The sequence below is a fragment of the Tachypleus tridentatus genome, chromosome 5, assembly GCF_004210375.1.
Source record: "Tachypleus tridentatus isolate NWPU-2018 chromosome 5, ASM421037v1, whole genome shotgun sequence".
NCBI lineage: Eukaryota > Metazoa > Arthropoda > Merostomata > Xiphosura > Limulidae > Tachypleus > Tachypleus tridentatus.
The window spans coordinates 38485573-38504436 of NC_134829.1; the positions used below are offsets into that span (position 1 = coordinate 38485573).

The following is an 18864-nucleotide window of genomic DNA, read 5'->3' on the forward strand; positions in this document are numbered from 1 at the left end:
ATCGAAATATATGTATATATCTGTATGATTTTTTATCCCTGGGTTTAGAAAGATTTTTATAAGAGAGTGAATTAAAAACTGAATAACAGCAGTATAGAAGATGTTTTAAGTCAACTATCAGTGTTCATTATTAGTATTATCTGTATATAAACCAGAATCTTTTGGTTCAGTAATAAACAAATAATGCTGGTAATGTTAAGTTTTTAAGTCAAATTTTAATGCTAAAAAAACCCATTCGCCAAAGTTAGCATTAAAATTATAACTGTAAAACGTAATTTTAGAAATACGGATTTCTAGATCAGATATTACAAAATAAAATATTACTAATCATAATGCTTAAAAATGTGTAATTTATAAAAATCCAGTTTTCTAAGGGTGTATGATCTAAGCCAGTGCTTAATTTATATTAAAAAAATCTAAGATAACGGATCTCATTCACCTCCATTGCCCGTTACCTGGAATGAACAATGATGGACAAAAGCTTTCGAGTTCTGATATTAAGAAAAGTATTTTTGGCAGCGACATCTGGGAGCCAAAAGATAGATCTAAAATGCTATTTTTATACACCTGTGAATTGGAATCCGAAGTGGAAAAATTAAGATAAGAACAGAAAAAAGAAAATTGTAGTTTGTGTGATTTTTGTCACAAATGTTAGGCCTACTGGTTTATAATGCTTCCACGGCTTACAGTGGGCCAGGTGGTTAAGGAACTCGACTCGTAATCTGAGGGCCGAAGGTTTTCGAATCCCCTCCACACCAAACATGCTCGCCCTTTCAGCTGTGGGAGCGTTATAATGTGACCGTCAATCCCACTATTCGTTGGTAAAAGAGTAACCCAAAAGTTGGTGGAGGGTAGTGATGACTAGCTGCCTTTCCTATAGTCTTACACAAAAAAAGCATATTTTCACCATAAATATTATAAGACGTCAAATTTTTCAAAACTTTTTTTTAAATAAACATCTGCTTTGAAAAGTTTTGAACTCAGATACTAATTCTCCGTTAAATTATTATGTTAGAATATGAAATAAACGTTTCTCCTACTTGGTGGATGGCATGCATCTCTTTCTGGTTTCCTTGGAATTTGATTGAAATATTTCAAACGGTTCGCCACTAGGGTGCGACTCTGAGTCCAAAACAGCCTGTTCATATTGTCTCAGGTATTGTTGCGGTGTCTGTTTGGCAAGGCGAGCATATTGTATGATCTCGTTTTGTAGAATTGGCAAATGAGACTGTAATAACAAAAGCAAGAGAGAAAATGAATATTATAATACTACCTGTATTATAACTATTCTCAATTGTAATAAACATTTATCGAAAATTTTAAGTTGCATATATACCACATACACGCCTCCAAGGGATTTGTAAATTATTTCATCTTAATGAATAAATAATTTAAATAAGTGTACCACGGTGGTCTGACTCTGTAAGAATGATCGTAAAATAGGCCTAATAAGAGTTAAGCCTAACTTACGTGTTGGTATAGTTTCCACAATCAATATAATTCTCAATTGTACTACGTATACCTTTTGGTTTTTGAAATCCTTCCACGATTTTATGTGAAAATATTTGGCATTTTGTTTAAGTCTTTAATTCTACAGGTTATGAAATAATTGGAAAACTTTGAAATAGTGGTATGGGGGCTCAATAAATATAGATAAGGATGTTTGGCGGGCTCAATGTTTGAGTGATCTCATTGACTTTAAAACTGAGTTTTAACACGTAAAAAAAATGTTCGAAATAATAATTTAAATTTATAAATTTTCAAACTGAACTACCCAAAGGTGATCAGAGGAATATGGGAGAATATCGAGACTGTTTCTATAGATTTACCTGAAAATTAGTACAAACACATAAATGGTTGTTCTAACCAAAAATTTGTTTTTGCATCTAAAACAAAATGATAACAACATTGTCACTCATTGTATGGGGGAAGGGGGCTGCATGACCAAGTGGTTAGGGCGCTCAGCTCGCAATATGTAAGTCGCGTGTTGGAATCCCCTTCGTATCAAACAGGTTCACCCTTTCAGCTATGGGAGCATTATAATGTTATGGTCAATCCCACTATTCGTTGGTAAAAGAGTAGCTCAAGAGTTGGCGATAGGTGGTGATGACTAACTGCCCTCCCTCTAGTCTTACACTGCTAAATTAGGGACGGCTAGCGCAGATAGCTCTCGTGTAGTTTCGAGCGAAATTCGAAACAATCAATAAGATATGAGCATTCTCTCGTCTCATATGACTAGTGTTATTTATTAGTGGTGAGGTTATACAGAGATGTGAAATTATTTATTAAATTTCGAAGTTCAGTTATAATCAGACTTTATACCGTACCTTCAGGAAAGGAACAACAAAAGGCCGAAGAGGACAGTTCATGATGTCTTGAACTCTCTGATGAAACTCTTCAATGCTTATTGCCGAATTCTGTAGAAGTGAATTTGTTTTATTCGATTAAATTAAGAAGTTGGTTTAATATTTATACACGAACTGTTTATAAAATAAAATATGTTTAGATAATGTTCAACTATTATTTTACAGCAAAGCCACCCAATGGAACATGTTCATGCTTTTTCTACTGCTAGGAACTAAGCCCCGGATTTAAACGTTTCAAGTTCATAAACTAACACCGACCTATCAAGAGACAAATAATGTTACTTAAGGAATAATTTCTTTGGTATTAAGAAAAATAAATTCGCTTACATTAAAAAAGTCAATTCGAAAAATCTTCACACGAAAAAGTAACACAAATCTGACTGATTCCAGTGTTATTCTGCTAAAAACCGGGTTTCAGTACCCAAGGCGAGCAGAGCACAGATAGCCCTTTGTGTAGCTTTGTGCTTAATAACAAATAAACAAAATTAAAGGACTATTTTTCCCCTTCCCAGTCCACCTGGATAACTCAACAGTGAGCTCAAGGGCTTATAATCCTATAAAAATCAGGTGTCGATGACTGTGATTGACATAGTGCAGGTGATTCATTGTTTGACTTTGGGCCAAAACAAAACCAAACAAACAACCCTATTGTTACATTTTAACGTGGAGAGAGGCGCTGATTTTGTAATCATTCTAATTTTACTCATCCAGTCAAATTACAAAATAAACTTTTTACTGATAAATAAAATAAACAAAAACTTCATTTGTTGACTATAATACCTTGAACACTAATTACAGAACATATAATTAAAAATAGCATGCAAATGATGAGACAAGTCATAAAAATACTCTAAAAATAACTTTACTCAAGATACATCCTGCAAGAAAAAATATCTATTTTTTAAAATAATATGTGATAAGAGGTATATCAAAACACGTTACCACACTTAATAATAAACTGATGTATAAAACAGGTTAATAAAATAAAACAAAAGAGAATAGCTTTGTTCACTGTTCCTTTTTATTAGGGTGTCATCTTAAAGTCAAAAATTAAAAGTTTGTCAGCAAAAACTTTAAACTTTTTTAAACAAATGTTTTTCTTTGTATGATTCTAACAAAACTAAAAGCTACAATTATACGTGAAATGTTATTTTAAAATTGTACTTTATGTCATTTCATTTTATATTTATGATTGCCTATTTCTCTCACACGTGTTTCCCTACAGATATGGCCAATTAAGTACAAAGCACTCGTAAAAACGTAATGAAATCTTAAAGTAACGTAATTAAAAACCTCTTCACGAAGAGAAGTTAGACTTGTTTGTGTGTTTATTGTATTTCTTATAGCAAATTCCATGTCATTTTTGTTTGTCTAACCAAAATGACAGAAATGTGATATTTTTTATTTCAATTTTACAAAATTTAAAGGGACTATTAAGTATTTCATTAAGGCGTTATTCGTAAGAACAAAGAAGATATTTATTGATGAGTAACTAATTCGTCATGTTTTTAATAATTAAAATAATTCTAATGATTGTAAATTTTTTAGCCTAAGCCCAAAATAATGTCAAATACTTGCATCCAGGTTTACATGAACACTATAAAGTTAAATTTCAATCGTTCATCACTAAGCATAAAAAAATACTAACCACTCATTACTAATTACAAAATGATATAAAAAATACTAACCACTCATTACTAATTACAAAATGATATTAAACACTCACCAATAAATACAAAATACTGCTAATCACTCAGTACTAAGAAAAAATGACACTAAACACTCACCATGAAACACAAAATGATTCTGAATACTCACCACTAAACACAACATAGTACTGAATACTCACCCTAAAACACAAAATGATCCTAAATACTCACCACTAAACACAAAATGATACTGAACACTCACCATCAAACACAAAATGATCCTGAATACTCACCATTAAACACACAATTACCTGAATACTCACCACTAAACACAAAATGATCTGAATACTCACCATCAAACACAAAATGATCTGAATACTCACCAATAACCACACAATGATCTGAATGCTCACCACTAAACACAAAATGATCTGAATGCTCACCACTAAACACAAAATGATCTGAATGCTCACCACTAAACACAAAATAATACCAAACACTCACCACTACACACAAAATAATGCCGAACACTCACCACTAAACACAAAATGATACTGAACACTCACCACTAAACACAAAATGATACTGAATACTCACCACTAAACACAAAATGATACTAAACACTCACCACTAAACACAATATAAGACTGTGCACGCGCTCGCCCACGTCGCGTGAGATGTCATTCCCGAATTGCTGCAGGGTGGACAAGAATCGCTTCAACTTACTCATCTGATTAATGTTGCAACCGAAGTGGACCTCCGGCACAGGCTCAATCTCAACTTTAGTGACGGGTAGAGCCAGGCTAGCAGGTGGTGACGTTGTGCATGGATTGTGCGTTCCACTCAGAGCTGCAGAAGACAGGCATTTGTCAGTTGTTTTTCTTGGTTCAAAATCTATTATACTGCTACTAAATCAAAAGTTTAAAATAATTACTCTCTTCGAAAATTTTACCAAGATCCGCCGTTGTTTCATAGTGATTTTCACAATAGTATTTCTTAGGTTGTATCTTTATCTTTATTTGTTCTCTCTCTATTGTCGAAATGCGAGAACACACCATATTATGAAATAATTGAATTTTTCATACTCTCATTTCAAGGAATGAAAAGCCAGTAACATTGTTGCTATCAAACAAACAGCGATATATTTCAGGCCCTCTCGATCCGAGCTCTGTGGTGTTTTGTAGTTCACGGCGTTAAAATAGCCAATCACAAAATAGGCTTAGTTACTAAGCCTATATTCATGATCTTCACCACGCCTAAATCACCAAACATAGTATACAAATATCTAAACAAGTCCTCGTTTTTCTTTACACTTTTATGCATGTTTTGGTTGTTTAACAATATGAAATTCTTTTCTGAATCCATTTCCTCTTTCGTAATTAAAATACAATATTACTATTTTTGTCTTATAATATCCTAACGCGATGCAGTTAAAACAGTATGACATTAGTAGCCATAAGGAATAAGCTTTAAGATATCGAAGTTAAACCGTAGTGAAATCAGCAAAAAATCATCAAATTGTGTGTTCAGGGAGATATCTGCTTTACTTAATATTTTATGGCGACAAACTAATAACTGAAGTTTTTGTTTTTTACGAATCAAATCAACACAGATACGTCCTTGTATTGCGGAAGAGCTTATGTTTCACGGTATTTTCTTGTCCGTTGGCTCAGAAGTAAAACGCGAAGACTTAGTAATGCTAATAACCAATAGTGGACAGAGCAAATAGCCCATTGTTTAACTTTGTGCTATAAAACTAGAAACAAGTGAACTGAACAAGCTATTTTATAGTTAGCAGTGCACATTAATGATCCATTTTTCAATGAGACAGAAGCAGCCATCTATTAGGCTAGGGAACTGTCTTTTTTATTGCTGTAACATTATTATTTTATAGATATGGTGTGAACAGTTACTTCATACTCAGGGTCTACTTACCAATTATTTATTTGTTGCAGACGAACAGGAAATCCCAACGAAACGTGCAACAGAAAGACTAGATATGTTGTACACATATACCAAACTCACAGTACTCTTAACTGTTGGTGTTTACCACTGAACCTCTAAATAAAATAAGATGTAGAAACAGAATTTTTGGGATCGTGTTGAGCGTTACGTTGATAAACATGATGTTTATTGTTCGTACCGTAGGTTTGGTTTGAATTTAGCGCAAAGCTACGCGAGAGCTATCTGCGCTGGCCGTCCATAATTTAGCAGCTAGTCATCACCACCCACCGCCAAACTCTTGGGCTATTCTTTTACCAACGAATAATGCGATTGACCGAAACTTATAATACCCCAAGGCTGAAAGGGCGAGCATGTTTGGTTTGACGGGGATTCGAACTCGCGTACCTCGGATTACAAGTCGGGCCCCGTACCATAGCTAAGAGCTAACTTATTAAAGCATTTACCACCAGAGAAATGTATTGATAACTAATATGTTTCACAGTTTTACTTTACTGACAACACAAAAAGTATGGACGAAATCTACGATGAATTTAATAATAATAATAATACAGTTTTAATAACATTCTTATCGTAAATCTTTGTGTTTCACACTATTTAAAACCTGAAACTGGTTGGACAGTTTGTTTTATATATATCTATAAAAATAAGTATCACAGATTCGATGGTAATTTCAAAATATGCTTGGTCAATAAGATATTTTTCTTGCTACTCACCGAAAAAGTGTATTCTGATTTTTTAAAAACAAATCTTCATTGAGAAATAAACTAAGCTAAGAACAAACCAATACTGTAGAGTTCTTCATCATTGTACCTGACAGACGCCGGACTGCTTTATTTGTGAAATAAGTTTTCGTATAGCAAATTCCCTTCAGGCTAGCTGCTGAGTCCACGGAGGGGAATCGAACCTCTGATTTTAGCGTTGTAAATCCGTAGACTTACCGCTCTGCCAACGGGAAAGTGCATTAATCAATTGACGTTCACACTAAATAATGAAAAAAATTTTTATGAAAATAATTTGTTTGTTTGTAATTTCGCGCAAAGCTACACGAGGTCAATCTGCGCTAGCCGTCCCTAATTTAGCAGTGTAAGAGTAGAGGGAAGGCAGCTGGTCATTACCACCAACCGCCAACTCTTGGGCTATCCTTTTACACACCAATAGTGGGATTGACCGTCATATAATAACGCCCTCAAGGCTGAGAGAGGCGAGCATGTTTGATGTGACAGGGATTGGAACCCGCGACCCTCGGATTAGGAGTCGAACGCCTTAACCACTTGGCCATGCCGGTGCCTTTTAGTGTTATTACTTTTTTAGCAATTTGTTTTTGGCAAGTAACGTGTCTCAAATGCAGATAGTCAGCGAAACAGAATAAATTCTTTTAACTTTTTCTCGTATTGATTGCAATTAATTTTAATGTTCGATATATACAAATGTAATTATTTCTGCGGTACCTTAACGTCTACAACACAATTATAGATCTTTCATTTTCGAAAGGTGGCGTAGCTGGAAAATGAAAACAAAGTTCACTAATTCATCTTATGTATAGCTTTAAAAAAAACAGTTCTCTTCATGTAGTAACAAGCGCTTTCTCTTACCTTGTATTGTTTGCAGTTTGTGATTCAACATTTGTACGCAATGCTTGCCATTAGACCTCACTTGCTTTCCGTTGCGATCTCTGGAGTCGAGCATTTTTTCACAGTTAGATGTATCTGTTAAAAGAAAAACAATCAATATGTGTTTATTAAAATACTTGTATATAATTACTAAATATTATACAAATACATGTGAATAGAAACTATTAAAACATTTATTTTCGTTAAAATCCAAAAGTTAACATTTACACTATTTTTCTAAAAACTAACAAAAGACAAAAACTACATATTGGATGTAAATAAGATTAGTGTCAGGTTTTTATAGGGCCTGATTCTTTGCAGTAAGTGTATGTGAATTGTTAGCTATTAAGTTCAACAATAAGTGGACAACACACAATCCACTTGCTCTAAAATAATATATATTCAAAACAAATCAAATATATGTACAAAAGAAAAAAATCGTTACACTATTGGTTATTACAGTTGTATCTAGAGCTTTAACTAATTGTCATATTTTTGGCAAAGTCCACACAGATGGGTTCAATTGCTTTAGAACGCCCGTTGAAGAAAAACAATTATTCTTCTATATCTATGTTATTACAATACAAATTGTGAAACTCATTTTAGAAATTCCTCATTACTTTCAATATCACTAAACTGCTCATTAATTTCACTTTCACTAAGTTGCTTACTATATATATATACAGGCGAACAAGTTAATGAAGTAAGCCTAAAGCTTTCCACAAACTGCGAGACATTATGATATAGCAAGGTTCGAGTGATGCGAAGTCAACTCACAACAATTGAACTACATAACAAATTATTCGTAAACAAAAATTCCAGATTTGTCACTAATGATTTCTAACTATATGAGTCATAACTCTTGTAATAAATTTAAATAAAACAGTCATACGTACCTACCTAACAGCCAGACAAGTGCTGTATACAGTACAGATTTAGCTGTGTAAATAATTACATTTTAATTAAATTGAATAGTAAAACAATAAGGAAGGACTGCGTTAAAAACAGCAAATCCAAACCTCTGACTAGTTATATAATTTGTTATTTTAACGCAAAAAGTTTGTTTTTGAATTTCGCGCAAAGCTACCTGAGAGCTATCTGCGATAGCCGTCCCTAATTTAGCAGTGTAAGACTAGAGCGAAGGCAGCTAGTCATCACCACTCACCGCCAACTCTTGGGCTACTCTTTTACCAACGAATAGTGTGATTGACCGTCACATTATAACGCCTCCACGGCTGGAAGGGTAAGCATGATTGGTGGGAGCGGGATTCGAACCCGCGACCCTCGGATTACCAGTCGAACGCCTTAAAACGCTTGGCCATGCCGGGCCAACTCAAAAGACGAATAAACAAAAAACAAATTATATATATATATATTAAATGTCTTAATCAAATATTCTCTAATGCTACATGTACCAAAGAGCATAATAATCAAAGAGACACAATCTAACTTTATTTTGTCTACATTAAATTACGCCGAATATTTTGATAATTGATCTCCTTCAGAAACAATGTTTCACTCCAGCAAATAAATAATATAAAATTATATATTCAGATATCTAACACCGTCCTTTTAGCCCCCACGACTGAAAGGGAGAGCGTATTTGATGCGACAGGGATTCAAACCCGCGACCCTCAGATTATGAGTCGAACGCCATAACCACCTAGCCATGCCGGGTCACTTCATTTTCTAAACTTTTTTAATCACTGTTAAATTTAAAATTATAAAGACTATCAACATCAGCCATAAAAATACGTGTAGTATTTGTTTATAACCATTTTCTTTTACTTGTAAAGTGACAGCATTCTGCCAAAATGATCTTTACTAAGAAAATTACATATTTTCCTTTTTGAATATATATGTATTTCAGTATAAGTGCTCTAAAAATAGCCGGAGACTTTATACCACCGTAGTAGCTACATAACTACTGCAGTTGTGACAGCAATAGTACTATGACAATTGCAACAGGAAAAAAACTGCCATAGTTATTACAACAGATGAACTACAACGTCTGTAGCACCAAAAAAGTTACTACAGCTGTAACAGCTAAATATAATGCCCTTTGTTAGATAACACTCAAAGTTGTAACTAATCCTTCCGGGTTCGTGATACCCTTTAAATAGCAGACACAAAACGACACACGTAAAAGTCTCGTGTTATAACATTGACACTCCCTTTGGGTTTTCCAGATAACAAGCAGGATATCCTATTAAATGCACTACTTTTTGTTTGTGATGTGTTTGATTTAACACATTCAAAGAGCTGTACTTAGTATTGGAAATAAGCAGCTAGATTACTTTATATGTAGAAAAGATCAATCAGGCTAGACACAATGGCCGAAAAGCTAACAATCGATTATATTATCCAAGTTGTGCTTTTGCATGTAAATTATGTAGAAACTCAGAAGGAGGCAGCTGCAAGAATCTTCAATTTGGTTTCAAGCTGTCAGACTACCACTACCAACAGACTATTACTATATTACTGCGTGACAAACACAGGAGTGGGCGTCCATAAAGAGCTTCTGGTTCTGATGTTTCAGTACTTACCGTGAAGACAGTGAGTCCAAAAAAGTTTGTTGTATAAAAAAAGAGAAATGATGAATCATTTGTTCATCAGGTATCTAAGCCACATGTTTTGTGCTTTAACTAAATGTATCTTGTCTTAGCCACGAACTTATGTGATTAGTTTCTTTGTCACAAAACGAAATACAGATAATTCATCATCCTTGTCTTGTTGCTATTAAGAATTTATTTCTGATCACATGATTCAACATATAGTTTGTTGAACATGAAACTGTGATTTCAGTGAAAAATGTTCCCTTCCATATTGATAAATTATCTAAGTTATGATTAGTAGTTAACGGTTTCATAAAAGAAAAACACACAGAAAATAAATCATACCAAAAGTATAAACCTAGAAACATGATTCAAACTAGCATATTTCTGATAATGAAAATTATTGTACGTACGTCATTACATTTTGCCTTAGATGTTTGGTAAAAATTGCAAGCAAACTTACAAACATTGTATTAAAGTCATACAGAACTTCCAAGAGTTTAATTTTCTATTTAATCTTTGGAACTTGTGTGGTTGTTTGCTATTAAGTACAAAGTCATACACAATAAGCCATTAGTAAAGTTCCCCCTTTGGGTATCGAATGCCGATATTTAGAGCAAAAGCCCTCATACATATCATTCAGCCACTGAGGGACAATTGGTGGAACACCCTCCAAGATTCTAACGGACTTTCTTTTTTAAATATCCTGTTTGTTTGGTGGTTGTTTTTTTTAATATCGCGCAAAGCTACTCGACGACTATCTGCGCTAGCCGTCCCTAATTTTACAGTGTAAGACTAGAGGGAAGACAGCTAGTCATCACCATCCACCGCCAACTCTTGGGCTACTCTTTTACCAACGAATAATGGGATTGACTGTCACATTATAATGCCCCCGCGGCTGAAAGGGCGAGCATGTTTGGCGCGACGGGGATTCGAACCCGCGACCTTCAGATTACGAGTCGAGTGTCGTAACCACCTGGCCATGCCGGGTCCCCATATAACCTGTTAAACGACTTTCTTTTGGAGTTGATTGTTTGTTTGCTCTGTGGAAAATCTTAATAAGTTTTAAAGCTTCTTTTCAGACAACTTCAAGAGTTACGCATACAACTTAATCTTCAACGATATCCTATAACAGATAATTACCACAAATTATTACAGCAGCATCAGAAATAATTTCAGAATATTAGTGGACTCGTTCCATTTTGCATAACACAAGTCATGTTTTACTGCTTAAGTACATGTACTTTCAGTACATGTCACGTTTTCAACCATCTACTATTACTGCAATTCTTACACTTTATATCTAGCTTGGATTTTTATTTTAAAGTGTTTATGTAAAAGCTTATTAGATAACGTTTATATTGTAATGAAAACAAACTTCCATTAGAAAAGAATACTCCCTAAGATTGGATTATCAGAGGTTGATATGCGTATAAATTAATAATGACTGAGGAGGGTCCTTTTCACACTTGTTCATCACGTAGGAATCGAAGTGGTACAAAACAGTCTATTAGTCCGCTTGAGAAATAAAACAAATAAAACGCACTTTCTTGAAGAATGGTTATATTTATTTAAACTATGGACAGCCTGTGAGATCCTATCCAAAGTTACCATTTCTAATAACAGCTTTAAATAGATAAGTAATCGGACTACCTTAATTCGTAAAAATAAATGCTTTAGTGAGTCTAATTTATACTTACGTGAAACGAAACAAGTTAAACGAAAGTGACGTTTAATGCTGGTTGTAACACAAGTACCAATGTATCGAGCAAACAGTTTGTATAAAAGAAACAAAATACAAATATAAGTATTCAGTCGCCTTCCACGATATTGATACAAGTTAAGACACACCCAAATTAAAACCTGCACGCCTAAAGGCGTTTACACTGGTTTGTTTACTGTCAAGCACAGAACTACATACGAATAGATGTATACTCTGCCTACTGCAGGTATTCAAAACATGATTTGTAGCTTTATAGGCCGTGAAACCTACAACCGAGCCACCAGGTAGCGGTACTAATTTTCAGATCTATATGAAATTATTTACGCTGATAATCCCGGCATGGCCAGGTGGGTTAAGGTGTTCGACTCGTAATCCGAGGGTCGCGGGTTGGAATCCCGGTCGCACAAAATATGTTCGTCCTTTCAGCCGTGGGGGCGTTATAATGTGACGGTCAATCCCACTATTCGTTGATAAAAGAGTAGCCCAAGAGTTGGTGGTGGGTGGTAATGACTAGCTGCCTTCCCTCTAGTCTTACACTGCTAAATTAAGGACGGCTAGCGCAGATAGTCCTCGTATATCTTTGCGCGAAATTCAAAAAATTACAAAATAACAAATAACAAATTTACGCTGATTCATTCACACACGGTTTTCACTCGGGTTCATACAGTGACATAAAGTCTTTACACAGGCTATTTACACAAGTTTTCTGCTGTGCAAATAATAAGGTATTTATACTGGTTCACACCCCACCTATATAAAGTTTTACACTGATTCACCTGCACGTTATGACATCTACACTGTTCACATACCCATAAAATGATTCACATTTATAATATCTTCCCACGTAACACGAAGTTCATGATCTCTCTGCGTGTGATTGCTAGACAAAGCATCTTTCGTTTAAATTATGAGATGACATTTCATTTCGGCCCGGCATGGCCAGGTGGTTAAGGCGCTAGATTCGTAACATGAGGGTGGCGAGTTTGAATCCCCGTCGCAGAATTATTCGATAGCACTCGAGTTTAGGGTGTTTTGGTTTTTTTAAATCCATTGCCTTTGTTTTTGTGTGTGATTCCGCGTGCTACGTCTTTTATCAGAATTTCGCATTGTTGTATTGAACAACAAAATATAATCAAACAAAAAAAACAGGTAAATCACAATGTTAGGAATGAGAGATATTTTGTGCACAGGCATTTCGTGAATAACCAGTTGTTACTGTTTGAACCAACAGCGACCATCTGAAAATACAGATAACGCTATGTAACAAAATTTTTACTTTTTCTTGCTCCTGGTCAGAAAGTGTTATTTCCCAATTGCTTAAGCCTAAAGTAAATTGAAAAAAAAAACTATTTTTCTCTTCAAACTTTGCTTTTGTGACCTGGGAGCGTATAACGAAAACATGATGGGAGACTGTATTTGGGGGCTGATACGTGAAAGTGATTTACATTACAGTCGGAAATCTCGAAAAACTACTTACTTCTAAACATTTTTGTATAACTTTAGTATAAATACATGTAAATCTTGATTCATATGTTGTTTTATTCAGACCTTATGTAAATGAAAATGTGCAAATTTGCCCGTTTTTACATAGAAAATAGGTTAATTTCTAAATTTCATTATCCAGGTCACAAAAACAAAGTTTGAAGGGAATAATGGCCATTTTCTGTACTTTTACAACATAAGGCAATTGAGAAATAACACATACTATCCAGGAACAAAATTTGTGTTACATCGTGTAATTTAAAAGCATTTTACAATCAATCCTATAGAAACCTGAAGCTAATGATCTTTTTGTTGAAATTTCGTGTTCACCCTTTCGTAGCCCACAGTGAATAAAAAAAGAATAAACAACAGTTTGGGATCATTAGTATGTATCTGATGTTTCTTACACTTGGTTAACAAACTTTATCAAACTCACAATAAACGTATTCATCTTGTAGCAACAGTGGCGTGTGTAGGAACATCTTTCATCCAACGTAAAGTGCCCTCCTGTGGACCGAGTGGCTCTCGTTGTACCTTGATGTTGTTCTATACGAACTAGATCGTGTGTGTGAATGTGGAAAGAGTTTAAAGTTGGTGGCAGGAAGTACGGCAGTACCCCGTGACCCTGGTACCCAGGCACGAGGACTCACTACAGTCTGTAGAGATAACATTTTTTCCCGAGGGAAAGCGGGAGTAGACAAAGAATGCTGGATCAGGACTGGATTAGGCCTAACTAATTTCACGTTATGTTTAAAATTGGGAACTCCAAGGCTGATTCCAGCGCGTGCAACAATTGGAGGTATTCTTGGCTCTTAACCACAGTTAGTTCGTTTACGATGTAGCCGTCAAGGTAATGAATCAACGATAAATGGCCTTGACTAATGTTAGACAAATTAACAACCGTGTAAAGTACTGTTTTTCTGGTGTTCCGTCTTCCAAACAGTTTTCAATCTACCGCCATTTCTCTTCATTTCTCGACAAATTGATTTGAAAATATCTAGACTGATGACTTGGTTCAACACACTTACATAAATGTTTTCTTTTTTATTTAGGTAAAAAAAAACGATTTATGGGGTCAAATATCAAACAACTTAAAAATGTATATTGTGGGTCTTGTGCGGTCATGTTTACAGCAATCAAGGTAAACATTTTCACAGCTATACATTTTGAAATGATAACCAAATATGGTGGAATTTTCCTTCTCTTTTTTTTGTAATTATAGACGACAAAAATACCACAAAGTTAATAAATTTATGATTTTTGAAAATTACTCCACCAGTATTTTTGTCAAGTTACGTAGGATTTGGTACAAAGATACATTTTTTACAGGTCCCATAATATACATATAGAAATGTCCATTTTTGGTTATCCGAGAAGGGTAAAAATAAAATCACAATATTGGGGAATTTGTTCAATTACTTCGGCTTATTTCGACATATTTACATGGAATTTGATATAAAAAATATTCTGTGGGTTACACACGCTGACAAAAAAAAAAAAAAGTTGAACTTCTCAGTTTTCCTGTGTTTTTCAAGATATTTCTGGTGTCAAAATTTACCATGTCGGGATTGCGGAGACATGTTGTATTCGGGCGAGAATGTTGGACTCTTTAGCTCCGGGACCGGCATTGCCAAGCGTGTTAAGGCGTGCGATTCGTAATCTGAGGGTCGTGGGTTCGCATCCCCGTCGCGCCAAACATGCTCGCCCTTTCAGCCGTGGGGGCGTTATAATTGAAGGTTAATCCCACTATTCGTTGGTAAAAGAGTAGCCCAAGAGTTGCCGGTGGGTGGTGATGACTAGTTGCTTTCCGTGTAGCCTTACACTGCTACATTAGGGACAGCTAGCGCATATATCCCTAGTGTAGCTTTACGCGAAAATTAAAACAAACCAAAACCCTTAACGAGTTCCTGTCTCAATGTTTCTTTGTTTGCTTTCAGTTGACTAAAGATAGTTAACTTTCGTTGGAACCACTAAAAAAAATCACAATAGTTTTAGTTTAAAACTCGCATCGCTTGAATATATTTCATTGCTTTAAACTAGTTAGTTTTAGCGGTGACTACAACGCCATCTACAATACAATCCGCCAGAGTAAGGATCAGATAGATACCTATAGCAACAGTATTGGTTTCATTTTATGTTGAGTGACTAATCCGATACTACTGTTGTTATTTCCAGAAGATACGTTTTACTTAATAGAAAATAAAAAGAAATTTTTTTTTAAATAAGACTTTTAAGTTGTCCACACTTAACTTATGCTGGATGGAAGGTCTCGAGTCGTAAGAATACTATAATATGATTAAGTTTAGATTCCCTGATAACATTTATATTTACTGACAAGATACAATGAGTAGGTATTACATGAAGCACGTTCCATGACAATATTTATATCCATTGACAAATCGAAATCGGTAAGCCTTTTCTTCAAGTCTGTACTGCTAATCTTATATACCTATTGTCAACAAAGTGGATGGTGTTGTTTTGAATTAAGCACAAAGCTACTCCATGGGCTATCTGTGCTCTGCCCACCACGGGTATCGAAACCCGGTTTTTAGCGTTGTAAGTCCGCAGACATACCGCTGAGCCACTAGAGGGCCTTTCCCCGTGCAGTGTACTCTTCCCGCTCCCACGGCGGGAATAAAGCGGAAAATGTAAAGGATCGTCTGCTGAAACTATGCACTAAAATCTTCTTGGACAAAGGGTTTATATTCGTCTTTAATAAAAATAATTACTTTTTTTTAAATATTTTCAGACTTCAAAACATAACAATAGTTGTTTCGCTGTGTATATCAATGTAACGGGCAGATACAATAAAAACTCCCGATATCGACTCGACCCTTAAAAAAAGCCAAACCTAAACAGAATCAGTGAATTAAAACATTACGGCATTTAAATAACAGTGTATTTCACACAGCCATTTAAAACATAAATATATACATATAGTAAGAGGGGTGGACAAAAAAAAGTGGCCCATCCTTGAAAATGTTAATTAGTTATGTCGTTCATTTTATAACAAAAAGAAATATCTAAAACTATATGTTTTTAGAACGCATTCGACGAAATGTATTCAAATATCATCTCTAACCCTAATTATAACACTGGCTTTTGTAAATGCCTGAACTTTTCATGATCTTAGTTACATTTTGTTATAAAAAGTGTCGTGCACGTGGTGTAGTTTCTTAGATCTTTTTGTTTCAGTTAGCCTACAAGATGATCAAACAAGTTTCTCAGCAATTGTAAAGTCGTTAAAAGATGTCTTAGAAATAAGAGAATTGACGTTACTGAATGGACAGGTCAATCACTTAATGTCAATCCGATTGAAAATTTATGAGCCGAGTTCAACCGATAAGCGAAAGTATGCAAGTCAAACACGGAAAATGAATTTTTGAAGTAATCAAAGAAGGATGGCAGTCAATCACTCAGGAATATCTGCAGAAACTCGTTGAAAGAATGTCACATCGATATGAAAAAGTACTGAAATCCAAGGAAATGCTGACTAAATATTAACTTGTGAAACTGGTTTGTGTTGTTTTGAGTTTCATTTTTACGTATCAGAATTAGAATTTGAGATCGTATTTTAACATATCTCGTCAAGCACGTTCTAAAAACATATAGTTTTATGTTATCTAATAGAATATATAGCAGATTAACAACATTTTCTAGGGGAAAAATCATTATTTTTGTCCAGCTCCTGTATGTAGTAATGAAGATACTACCTACGTTCTATTATTGTATCGGTAACATACTTTACTTACTGCTGCTCTGGTGTGTTGTGACTAACTACCAGATGGTAAACAGGTGCACATTGTGGCAGATGCATAAACAGCCGTTGTTTCAGGTCTACAGTGCACATATTTTATCTCTTTACACGAGTACCAAGCCACGTGAGTTCTGTTGCGAAAACCTGTCAGTGCCTTGCTCTGGGTTGAAACCAGATGACGATTAACATACCTGGTTAAAAAACATCCTAACCGCGTGTGATTTCACCTGCTGCTGCCAATAACTGGAGTTAAAGACATTCGCTAATTCGAGCCAACTTACTGGAGAGTGTTTTAACAGTTGGTGTTTTCTACAGAGGTCGTACCCACCGGCTTTCTTTACTCAAACATACACTGAATAAATACTAAAGCTCGTGGAAGTATTAAAGATAAAAAAAAAGGTACAAATGAATTAATGCTAAAATCTAAAGTTCTATCTTTCATAAAACTGGCAGTAAGATAATCATTTTTTTTTAAATTTATATTATTCATTAGATAATTATTGGTTTTTTTGTAAACTGACTGAAATGCATTTTTCTAATGTTCAATAGAAAAAAAACTATGTTAATTTTTATATAATGAACATTTGAGAGTGTGGCATATCCACAACAGCTTGGTTTTTGTTACTTTATTACACGTGCTGAATCAGCACTGCAATAGACAATACGAATAATAGTGATGTCATCTTTACTTAGGATGACATGAATAACAGTGATGTTACCATAACTTAGGACAACATGAATAACAGTGATGTTACCATAACTTAGGACAACATGAATAATAGTGATGCTATCATTACATTGTATAACATCAATAATAGTGATGCTATCATTACATTGTATAACATCAATAATAGTGGTGCTATCATTACATTGTATAACATCAATAATAGTGATGCTATCATTACATTGTATAGCATCAATAATAGTGATGCTATCATTACATTGTATAACATCAATAATAGTGATGCTATCATTACATTGTATAACATCAATAATAGTGATGCTATCATTACATTGTATAACATCAATAATAGTGATGCTATCATTACATTGTATAACATCAATAATAGTGGTGCTATCATTACATTGTATAACATCAATAATAGTGATGCTATCATTACATTGTATAACATCAATAATAGTGGTGCTATCATTACATTGTATAACATCAATAATAGTGATGCTATCATTACATTGTATAACATCAATAATAGTGATGCTATCATTACATTGTATAACATGAATAATAGTGATGCTATCATTACATTGTATAACATATCATTACATTGTATAACATCAATAATAGTGATGCTATCATTACATTGTATAACATCAATAATAGTGATGCTATCATTACATTGTATAACATCAATAATAGTGATGCTATCATTACATTGTATAACATCAATAATAGTGATGCTATCATTACATTGTATAACATCAATAATAGTGATGCTATCATTACATTGTATAACATCAATAATAGTGATGCTATCATTACATTGTATAACATCAATAATAGTGATGCTATCATTACATTGTATAACATCAATAATAGTGATGCTATCATTACATTGTATAACATCAATAATAGTGATGCTATCATTACATTGTATAACATCAATAATAGTGATGCTATCATTACATTGTATAACATCAATAATAGTGATGCTATAACATTGTATAACATCAATAAGTGATGCTATCATTACATTGTATAACATCAATAATAGTGATGCTATCATTACATTGTATAA

The 18864-nt window shown here is 34.3% G+C and overlaps 1 protein-coding gene across 4 annotated transcripts in view; it reads right to left on the minus strand.

Annotated features, from left to right (window-relative positions):
* The window catches only part of LOC143250964 (protein CBFA2T3-like), a 35730-nt gene extending 18488 nt beyond the window's left edge, over positions 1-17242 (minus strand). Inside the window, exons 1-5 of one of the 4 annotated variants that reach the window (XM_076502205.1) lie at positions 17103-17242; positions 7573-7686; positions 4644-4864; positions 2328-2417; positions 1041-1228 (exon numbers count right to left, since the gene is read on the minus strand). In XM_076502205.1, coding sequence (XP_076358320.1) covers positions 1041-1228; positions 2328-2417; positions 4644-4864; positions 7573-7666 — 593 coding nt within the window. In that variant the 5' untranslated portion in view covers positions 7667-7686; positions 17103-17242. Of the gene's footprint in view, positions 1-1040; positions 1229-2327; positions 2418-4643; positions 4865-6790; positions 6928-7572; positions 7687-11845; positions 12069-13786; positions 14005-17102 lie in introns of those variants that run through there. The other 3 variants (XM_076502203.1, XM_076502204.1, XM_076502206.1) reach the window with 3 other exon arrangements.
* Between the last annotated feature and the right edge of the window lie 1622 nt (positions 17243-18864).